We start from the raw sequence: 11,070 nt of genomic DNA on the forward strand, positions 1-11,070 counted from the left end.
AGATGCATACAAGTTCTTATCCCAAGAAGCTGCAAAACTTGAAAAAAGTTTTCCTAAAGAGGTTTGATAATGGGTGACGGGATTATTAGGGCTTAAAACTAAAGACTCCCGGTCTGGCCGTTTTCCAGGCTCTGAGGGAGATGGTGGTGCACACTGCATGGAGAGATTTAAGGCTTCCTAAAAAACAATTTTTTTTCTGTTGAAATATCTGGGGCTTATTTTTAAAAACACGAAAGAGGAAACTAAATTGAAAAGTGCTCCCCGGCTTTACTAGCCAATGCAAATCTCGGGACTTGGCTTTTAACTCACTTCCCTGAGGACAACTTCTTCAAGTGTTTCCTCAACACCACCAATGAAGGATTTCTTCAGTCCACGACTTGGAAGAGAGATGCAGGCTTGAGTTCTGCCACTCCACTGGGTAAAGCTTAATTTTCCTCATACCTGAACTAATAAAACTCACGAATCCCCCCTCACTCCCTCCCTAGGGTTATTAACGACTTTATGAGGTCTTTGGTGACGATTTAACGACCTCAGCTAACTCACTCCGCCCGGCCCTCCTCCCCACTCCACTCTCTTCAAAGGAAGCCGCGGGACCTTTGTGCGCACGCGCCGCCGCGCCCCGGGGGCTCTCGCGCACTCGCGCGGCGCCCGTTGGGCGTCCCGCTACTAGCCTCGGGGAGCGGGCGCGCGCGCGCCCCTTCGGCCCCGCCCCCATGGGCGCGCGCCCGTAAGGCGGCCGAAGGGTGGGGTACGCGGGCGAGGCCGGTCATGGAGGCCCTACGGAGGGCCCACGAGGCTGTGCTTCGTCTGCTGCTGTACCGGCCCTGGGCCGCGGGCGCCGCCTCCCGCCCGAAGCCCCGTGCCTCGGAGGTGCTGACGCGGCACCTGCTGCAGCGGCGCCTGCCTCACTGGACCTCCTTCTGCGTGCCCTACAGCGCCGTCCGGAACGACCAGTTCGGCCTCTCGCACTTCAACTGGCCCGTGCAGGGCGCCAACTACCACGTCCTGCGCACCGGCTGCTTCCCCTTCATCAAGTACCACTGCTCCAAGGCTCCCTGGCAGGACTTGGCCGGGCAGGACCGGTTCTTCACGGCGCTCAAGGTCGTCAACCTCGGTGAGTGGCCCGGGCCGGTGAAACACGTCCCGCCGACGACGGCCCCACTGTTTGCAAAGCACGCTGACAAACGTTCTGGCTCCGAGGCCGCGACCTCGTCCCGAGATCGGACCGCGCCGACGCGGAGTTACCCAGCATCGACCCCCCGCAGGCTCGCCCGGGCGCACGCGCTCGCCACGCTTCGCCCAGTGCTGGGGCGGTTCCCAGACTCTGCCTCCGCGTCCCACCCACTCTGCAGCCTTGCAGGGCTTAACCTGGTCCTGGGCTTCTGTATTCCCCTCCCAGCAGGTGCTTGTCAGAGCTAAGTTGTTGCTCCTGAATAGTCCCCCGGAAAGTGGGGCTTATTGACAGGCCTGTACAGTGGGACCCCTCTGCATCCGCTCCCGGTGAGAGGGCATTTTATTCTTTATTCCAGCCACTCATTAATGAGAAGGAGCCTTTCATTGGGGCAGTAAGAAGGAGGGTGTAGGCCGCTGAAAATGGCTCTAAAGTTTTTATAAAATGCCTGATGATATGACAGGATTTATTCTCATGAACATCACTTTGTGGGTGTGTTCAGAGTATAAAATCTGGAACTACTTTTTTAAGTTTCTTTGTTCTCTTTATATGAAATCCCAGCAAGTTCGTTTTACTAAAACCACTGAAGATTTTCACCCGTGGTATTGGCTTCTTCAGATACTAGGCCTAAAAGATATTTAAAAGATTGCCTCTTTAATACTGATATGTTTTCATGGGAATATTCTAAGTCTGAGTATTTACTCTTGCTGAATGTTGATTATCTTTTGGTTAATGACAGAAGAGGCGTGAACATTGACATGGGTGCATCTTTCATGTTTTATAGGTAAATGAAAAATAGGCCTCAGGATGTTTGAACCTATTAATAACTGATAATCAAATTAATCCATATTTCAGTAATTCAGAATCTAGATGTGCAAGCTAACTCACATTACCCAACCAGTTTTTTGAACCAGAATTAAAGCTGAATACGCGGCCACACTTTTACTATATAGTCTTGACAGTTTCTTAAATTTAAATACATTAGGTGTGTTTTTACTTATAATTACTCACATATGTAAATCATGGGGTTCTGGAGCCATTGCTCCACTAGTACTCTCCTGAGTTCATCTCATTAAGGGGAAGATTATTTAGCGATGTGTAATCTTTTAAAAGTATGCCTTATTATTTGCCTGATGAACTATATAGAGCAAGCCCACTAATTTTGAGGTTGATGTAAAGAAGTTGAAGAGTGTAGTGATTTAGAAAATTCAATCCAAAATTATTTGGAGAGACTAGAGTGATGACTAGATTCAGGAAGAATACGTTTGTTTTATTGAATAGCACCTTCAGAAACAGAAAAAAGTCATTCTTCCCAAAATGTACAGTTAATACACTTTAATAGGTTAGGAAAAGCATAACTGGAGAGTTGTTGGTAAACTATGTACCCAACGCCTTTTTTAAAAAAGGTTTTCACCATTTAAGAGCACCTTACTGATTAGGGCCTAATCTTTTTAGGTAGAAAGAAATCTAAAGAAAATAGGATGCCCAGAACATTCTCACATAGAAAAGTAGTGAAAGTAGTAAAATCTTTTGAAGAAAGAAAACAGCTGTAGTTTTTTTTAATGTGTGTGGAAGAGAAAGCTGAATAGTGATTTAATGGTCTTTATGACCTCTTTAAAATTCTAAAAATTCTGTTTAAAAGAGAATAAGAGTTTTTAATTAAACTGAAAGGAAAACTTTCTACTCAGGTATTTGCTTTAGTACAAATTGGCTTGTACTAATAAAAGGAGGTGTTTTTTTTTTTTCTGGACTTTTTATTCACCAATTTGGTAATGTTTATTATTGTCTTAGGGGAGGGAATTAGATAATAGAATTCTTTCTTATTCTGTGTTGTGCTATTGCGTCTCTGGATCATCAAGTACATATTCTATTTAAAAATACTTAGGATTTTATTCCTCCTCTTCCCTTTCAAATTAGTAATTATCAAAGTAATTCATTTTTCCATTTTGTAAATAATAAAGATTTCTGTTTTACCCATTTGTTCCCTTTCTCGCCTGCCTTCCTTTCAATGGAAGCGACATTTTACTGATGGTTTATCAGTCTGGGTATCCTGCTGGGAAGTAGATTGAGATTTAAGAAAATCAACTTACCATTGGAATGAATGGGTAATTGGAGACTTGCTACAAAGTTCTAATTTTTTTTAAGTGCTTAATTTGACAGTGGTTTACCTACTGTTCAGCTGACTCAAAATGAATTATTATGCAAAGAACTGGGTTTCACATTCATTTTGATGTTATGATATGTTTCAGACAGTCTAGAAAAAATTTAATTTTTCATCAAACCTTATAGATTTTATAGCATATGTGCTATAAAGAAAATTACCGGGTTTTTTAACTATGTTAATTATGTATGTGGCTAATCTTCACATTTAGTGTATTAGCCTGACTGCATTAAATAAGTAGACTGCAGGATAAAAAAAAAATAGAGAATTTCTGACTCCCATATCACATCTCAACCCCCTATCAAACAGCATTAACAGTTCTTAGTTGTTTCTTAGTAAGAGCTAATGTAGTTATTAGTAATCCTTGGTCAGTCCTCCATTTTAGCTGAAAAAATATTGACCATTTGTGTGACTTTTTAAAAAATATCAATATTTTACAGGAAACTGATAAATACTGTAAAAACAAAATACTGAAAACAAAATTTTCAATGTCACCAGCTTTCTTAACTGAATGTCCTTATCATTGGTTTAAAAGTCTTATTTTATTTATTTTACTATCAATATATTTGGAAAATTAGTAATTATTTCTAGAACCTGTTTTTCTGTCACTCCATTGATTTTCACCTTTTGAAGTTGTGATAACATATATTAAAGTTTATTTTTTATTTCAACTGCTCCCTCTTCACTTAACTTCTACCTGTCTTATTCTTCATTCACTTCTGCCTATCTTACTCTTGTTCTCTTGTCCAGTCCCCCATTCTACACCTCCACTTGCCCTTTTTTTTTTTTTGGTTGAATGATTAATTAATAGCTTTATGATGCTAGTTTTTGTGGCATTTTTGTGACATACCCTTGAGGCTTTCAGAGATTTGCAGGGAGGTATTCACAAGGCAAGGAAGGCAATATACTGTGAAAGATTTCACAGGAGTTCCAGGAAACCCTGTGATTGTAAAAAGCTGTGACCCAGTATACTCCTAAAAATAGAGAGGTGCCAGTCTGAATTGGGTTTTTTGCCTTTTCTCATTGCCAACTAGTGATGCTTCCCCTGATTAATCTTTGGCATCACAGTGGCTGGAATGCAGCTTCAGGGAATAAGCACAAAGTAGTCCAGCAAACTTACACAATCAAAAAAGAGCATAACACAGCAAAGATACTCTTGCAGAAAAAATAAGAAAAAAATTTAGCAATATGATTAGTCCTGAGCATGTGTTGATTTCCCTAGTAACTAGAAATAAAGTGATTTTCCAAATTACAGCTCTTCTTTTAAATTGACATTTTCTGTCCATTTCTGTCCTATGTACGTTCCACTCATACACAGGAACAGTAAAATTAATATTTGTGCAAAGCATACAGTATTTTTATTGATATCATGTGCCTGTGGTTTTATACATGTTTTTAATGTTATTAATAGTCATTGACTTTAAATAAGTGCCTTACAAAAAAAAAGGAATTGTGAAAGTTTTTTTTTGTCCAGCTTACTCTCACGTGCCTATGAGGGCTTAATGCAATCTCTGACTAGTGTATGTTTAGTTTCATGTATCACAAATGGCAGCTTATCACAAATGGAAATATTTCAAAGAAGAAATATATTCTTGGAGTCTACTATTAACCTAATTCAAGTAGGTTGAAACAAGATTTTCAAATCAGTTGTGAAACTATGAATGGGATTATTTCTTTCTCATGCTTGTAATCATACCAAAATCTTCCTTAGAATTAGGTTTTGCCTTTGGTTTTGAAGACAGCTTTTTGACCTAGTTTCTTTTAAATTGTACAAAAATTATTTTAGCCATCAGTATTACTGTCCAACTTACAGCACAATAAAGATGACCTAGTAATTTAAGCTCAAGGCCTATAATCAAGAGCCTCTACAACTAAATAAATGAATATTCTCTGTTTGCTTATTTGTGAAAAGACTATAGAATTACTTCATAATTACTCAGAGGTAATGAATTAATGTTTGTGAAGTACTTGAAGTAGTTTACACCAGCCTTATCTATAGTTTTAAAAATCTCTAGGCTCACACAATTGTTACTGTGGTTCACAAACATAGATGAAATTGACCTCTTAGGTAGAGTCGATGTTTACTCATATTTTTATAACTGTATAATTTCTTGATGTTGCTAAAGAGTGGTATGTGATTTATACCATGACAAATATGAGTACATAATTAATAAATGTTTATTTCACAAATAACGTATTCATTTGTTTTCTAGGTATTCCAACTTTATTATATGGACTTGGCTCCTGGTTATTTGCTAGAGTCACAGAGACTGTGCACACCAGTTATGGACCAATAACAGTTTATTTTCTAAATAAAGAAGATGAAGGTGCCATGTACTGAAAGTGTGCCTTGAAGGACGTAAATATCAATAGATTTTTTTTTTTTCATGTGTATGTGCAATATTTATTTTTGATCCTTTAAAATAAAACTTTGCAAATACCTTTTTCTTCCTACAGTGTCTGGTTCTTTAAGATGAATCATTGCCCTCAAGAGGCAAAGCTTTTCATACATTGTAATATATTGCATACTCTATTTAGCCAATGGGAACTACAAATACATAACAGTATACCAGTTTTTTCCTATAACTAGGTTGAACTAGAGATAAAAAATGATTGTAATTTATAGATTCTGTAGTTATATATCAACTCTTTGAAAATATAGATACCCACACAAAGAAGGAAGGAGAAAAAAATCTTTAACATTGGAAAAAGTAGAGAATTTCAGAATATATGATGGAGATAAGATAACATCATTGGCAGATCTAAAATTGATAAGAATTCTAATTGCAATCTGGAATTTAAACCATTCAACTGCCAGGATTTTAATTGGAAATGTGTTAAAAGCCCTTGTGCCATTTTCCTGTACTAGAGGTGTGGGTGGAATGTTGAACCTTCTTATTACCTAAAGAATCCAATACCACACTAATTTTTTTAATGTGATAACAACTCCATTTAATGCAAATGCAGCAAAATAAATGAAATTAAGACTTATTAAAAGTTAAAATAGCATGCCGATAAAGCTGTAAGAACAATTAAGATCTAGAAAGACCCAGAAAAAATAAATTTGGTAACTGTTTAAAAAAGCAATTAGCTGAAATGGTATGTATCCATAGACTTATTGGCCATGGGAAGTGGGCTGAAATTTTAAAGACCTAATGGCAGTTTTGCATTAGAATTTTATTAAGTTAATTGCATTTTTGAAAGCAAAGTCATTAAAAAAAATTTATCCTTGGGGGTACCCAGACGAATGGTAAATTTCAGAAATTTGGAGTAATTTAGGGAGAACTAAGTAGAACTATTTAATTTCTAAACCAATGGGTGTTTAAGATTTATGATCTCTCCCATAATTACAAACATGCATTATATATCATTTTATGTTAATGTGTTGCTGATGCTCTGCAACGTTTACACATTTTTGTAGCAAAATATTTTATAAAATTCAATCTAGCCAACATTTGAGTGCATGCTTCTAACAAATCAGGGAAAGTGAGTGGAAGTAATTGAGGTGAAGTTACCAGAATAATGGAAGTAACACAAACTGGCTTCATTAAAGGTAGTCATTTTAACTGAGCTACAGAGAGTGAACTGTTCTTCAAATATATGTAGTGTTCACTTGTCTAAAAGCAATTCTAAATAACGCCTTAATCAAAGAAGTACTTATAGTCCAGAAGAATATACTTGACACTGGTTAAATGAACGGCTTACACAAAGGAGATAGTGTTACATTAAGCTTCATTAATAATAAAACTGACTATTAGCATTTTGCAAGGAAGGCTAGAACTGATTTCCTCTGTTAATGGGCAAAGTTAAATAACTATAGCTCATAAGTTTTAAGTCAAATACTGGTCATTCATTGCTGCTGGTCTTGTCAATACTTGCTGTAAAGGTTTGGTCCCCACACAAGGCTGATAAAATGGTTTTTAATTACTAGACTATAAATACAGCTTTTCAGTAAAGTTGCACTTCTTTTCACACTGGCCTGTTTGATTTCTGATAATTTGTACTGCTGACTCTGCTTACCTGTTTTTCAATAGCTACAATCAGAGTGACTTCTTGTCCATATGGTGATAGGTAAGTCTCCTTGGAGAACATCTTTGACAAACTACCCTATCGATCTGTGTAATTCTCTGCTGTTTGCAGCATTAAATAGAGCCTTGATTTCTTGCCTGATGTGCTCACTGTGTAACAATTAAGCAAATGTAATATTTTCTTGTATTACATGAAAATCAATAGACCTCTTGCTCTCATGGAGTTGATCATGATGAAGGATGAACTCAACAATGGCTAAGGGCATGGTTCAAATATTTAAAACATCATTCCTTGGATTTATGAAGTCTTATAGTGAACCGTTTAGTCTGAAAAATGCTTCTCATTGAACAGCAATGGTTTAAGTTTTTTCTTTGAAGTTAGATATTACATCAAAGTATATGGCCTAAAAGGGATAAAATGTAAATGCTGGAAGTCAGGAGACTTGATTGTATTTTTAGTAATAGTGCTGTCTTACTTTTTGACTTCAGGCTAATACCTCCTCCTTTGTGTCTGCTTTTTCTACCTGTAATCTGAGAAGGGCAAAATAAGAAACCTTTCTACCTTAAAAGTGTATCTTGAATGTGCTTGTTAGCAAATGTCAGTTTTATTTCAGAAATGCTGGTTTTGTAATCCTCATTCTTGTTTTCCATTTATGTTTAAAAGGCTTCATCAGTAAAAAGGATTTTTAAAAATAAGGTGAGAGGTAGGGAGGAGGAGACACATTGAAGGCAGTTTGTGTGAGCGTGTCTGCACATGCTGCTATGCCTGAGATGGCAAGCAGGGTTCAAGTGGACTCTGCCCTTCTGGATAGCAATTTTCTTAGGAGGAGTTGTGGAAACAGAGACAGCTTTTCTACATCTACTTCTTTAATGGGATTTTAGTCTTTAATCCAGGCAAAACTTTTTTAAATGAAGATTAATTTCAGTTTAAAATCTTGCATCTCTTCTCTTGTTACTTCTATACAAATCAATGATCAAACGTTGGAAGAAATTTCTAGTCAAAATTTGTGGTTCCTGTGTTAAGTGTTGAACCACCATAAAGATTATGTAACAGAAAAAAAAAAGATACAGTAACAATTGGGGGCAAGAAAGAGGTTGCTAATAATAATAATAAAATCCCTAGTATTTCAGTGCTAATGTCTTAACACACCAAATTGTACAAATAGTTATAAATTCTTTCATCATATATGTGTGTTGTGTTTAGTCGCTCAGTCGTGTCCGACTCTGTGACCCCATGGACTGTAGCCCACCAGACTCCTCTGTCCATAGAATTCTCTAGGCAAGAATATTGGAGTGGGTTGCTATTTCCTTCTCCAGGGGATCTTCCTAACCCAGGGATCGAATCCAGGTCTCCCGAATTGCAGGCAGATAATTTACCATCTGAGCTACCAGGGAAGTCCATATTCATTACATATTTGGTCACTAATATTTTGCTTATTGTTCGCTTCAGTAGAAATAGAAACATTTTTAATTATTAAAAACCATATATATTTCTTTTAAAATATACATTTTATCTTGTGTCATTTTTATTTATATTCACACAAAACTATAATCACAAAACATCTATAATTCTTCATAAAGTAATGTCTTTTAATTCCATTAAAGAATGAATGCCGTTTGAATGAGTGGAGTGACCTAAAGACAAGGATCTGGATTTCATTTCATTTAAAAGCTAATACAGATAACAGAAACCTTATCCTAAAGCTAGTGGATTGGGTATCTTCTTTTTTTCAGCACTTAGCATTCAGACAGTAATGATGTTTGGGGCTTCTTAACCTATACCAGTACTTAGCATTACATCTCACCTGGGTCAACAGTCTAGGGTATCAGAGTTAAACTGTGTTACTGTAAATTAATGGAAAATGTAACTGCACTTTGCTGAAAGATCAATGTCCAATAAAGGCTGCACAATCAAATCTTGTTGCAATGATTGAGGTCTTTAATTGCCTTTCAAAGATAAGGTGGTAATCAACACAGCTTTAACTGATCTTTTTTACTAGTTCAATTACATGCTAATGACTAGTGCCAAGTCAGAATCTTTAACTACTTATTAAATCTTATGTTAGTAATGAAAAATTACTTTAGCTTACCCAATCGATAGAACACACATCTTAATTACTATATTTCACTTTTATACTATTTTATGTGCTTGACAAATGTTTCACAAGAGTTTTCCCAACAATAAGCAGTGTTATTAGTAGTGAGCACAGGCCATAGAGTCTTTTTCTAACAAAAATTAGAGATCAGATACTAAGGAAAAAATTCTGCTTTAAACGAAGATGTGGATAAAATAGTTCCCAATGATGCAAGCTTAGTCATCCAGTGACTTCAGAAAACTGTCTTGCTAATTGAAAGTACACTTAATACAACTGGGATGAAATAAATCTAGATTGTTTTTACTAAGTGTATTTCTAAGTTCCATTAGCTTTCTAGTAAGGAAACTGATTTCATATACAGCCTACTCTAAAACTCTTATTTGGGGCAAGGATAAATGTTAGAAAAGGCAAATGACTAAATAAATAAATTGGTCATCAAAATTAAAATCTTTTGTGTTTTAAAGGACACTATCAAGAAAATGAAAAGAGAGCTGACATGGGAGAGAATGTTTGCAAATCATATATATGATAAAATGATTTGTAGCCAGAATATATAAAGAACTCTTCTAACTCAACAACCCAATTGAAAAATTAATTTGGACAGACATTCCTCTGAAGAAATACAAATAGTTACTAAGCATGTGAAAAACATTTAACATTAACTATTAGGGAAATGGGAGTCAAAACCACAGCGAGATACCACTTCATACCCACTGGGATGGCTATAATAGATAATAAAAAGTTGGCAAGAAGTGTGGAGAATATGGAACCCTCATAACTTGTTAGTGGGAAGGTAAATAGTGCACTTTGGAAAAGTTTGGCCATTCCTGAAAATATCAAGTATGAAGTTATCATATTACCCAGTAATTCTCCTAGGATACATACTCTACAGAGTTGAAAATATGTTCACAGAAAAACCTGTACACAAGTGTTCATAGCATTCACTAGCAAAGAATTGGAAACAATTCAAATATCAATAAATGGATAAAAATAAAAGGTGGCATATTTACACAATAGAATATTACATATTCAACCAAAAAAAGGAAAGAAGTACTGATGCATGCTATAGCACCGACAAAGCTTCTTGAAAACATTACACTAAGTGAAAGAAGCCAATCATGAAAGACCATATATTGTATGATTCCATTTATATGAAATGTCCAGAATAGGCAAATCTGTAGAGACAGAAATTGGATTAGTGATTGCCTAGGACTGGGGAGATTGGGAGGAAATGGGGAGTAAGTGATAGTGGGCATGGGGATTCTTTGGGGGATAATGAAACTGCTGTAATGGCTGCACAATTCTGTGATGATACTCAAAACATTGAATTGTACACTTTCAAAGGAAGAACTGTACAGCATCTGAATTAGCTTTCAATAAAGCAATTTAAAACTAGTAAAGCAGGGAAGGGAAATGGGTAGTTAGTGTTTAATAGGTATAGAGTTTTAATTTTGTAAGATAAAAAGTTCTAGATATAGATAGTAATGATGGTTGCACAGTGATGTGAATGTACTTAACACTGTACGCTTAAAAATGGCTAGCGTGATAAATTCCGTGATGTGTATTTCACCATAAATAAAAATAATTTTTAAAAATTAGTAGTTCAGTTCAGTC

General features: G+C 36.5%; 1 protein-coding gene and 1 long non-coding RNA gene across 6 annotated transcripts in view; one reads left to right on the forward strand and one right to left on the reverse strand.

Moving 5' to 3' along the window:
• The window catches only part of LOC145514311 (uncharacterized), a 178,579-nt gene extending 178,002 nt beyond the window's left edge, over positions 1-577 (reverse strand). For all 4 annotated transcript variants that reach the window (XR_014060039.1, XR_014060037.1, XR_014060038.1 and 1 more), the window contains exon 1: positions 310-577. This is a non-coding gene — a long non-coding RNA (uncharacterized LOC145514311). The remainder of the gene's footprint in view (positions 1-309) is intronic.
• A 161-nt stretch (positions 578-738) lies between these two features.
• C7H15orf61 (chromosome 7 C15orf61 homolog) lies at positions 739-5,774 on the forward strand. Of its 2 annotated transcripts, none has more exons than XR_014060036.1 (2): positions 739-1,500; positions 5,546-5,774. XR_014060036.1 is itself a non-coding variant. In XM_081511875.1 (2 exons), the coding sequence occupies exons 1-2, from the start codon at positions 769-771 to the stop codon at positions 5,671-5,673; spliced, it is 474 nt and encodes a 157-aa protein (XP_081368001.1). In that variant the 5' UTR covers positions 739-768; the 3' UTR covers positions 5,674-5,774. The 2 variants fall into 2 exon arrangements, 1 of the variants encoding a protein (XP_081368001.1); XM_081511875.1 differs by having other exon boundaries at positions 739-1,114.
• The last annotated feature ends 5,296 nt before the right edge of the window (positions 5,775-11,070 follow it).

Source organism: Giraffa tippelskirchi, chromosome 7 (genome assembly GCF_054371585.1).
Source record: "Giraffa tippelskirchi isolate mGirTip1 chromosome 7, T2T-mGirTip1v1.2.pri, whole genome shotgun sequence".
Classification (NCBI taxonomy): Eukaryota; Metazoa; Chordata; class Mammalia; order Artiodactyla; family Giraffidae; genus Giraffa; species Giraffa tippelskirchi.

Bases quoted from the DNA above. Each gene is read 5' to 3' on its own strand.
- C7H15orf61 (XM_081511875.1), top strand. From the start codon at position 769: ATGGAGGCCCTACGGAGGGCCCACGAGGCTGTGCTTCGTCTGCTGCTG. The intron at 1,115-5,545 runs GTGAGTGGCCCG...TTTGTTTTCTAG, and splicing joins GCTCAAGGTCGTCAACCTCG to GTATTCCAACTTTATTATAT.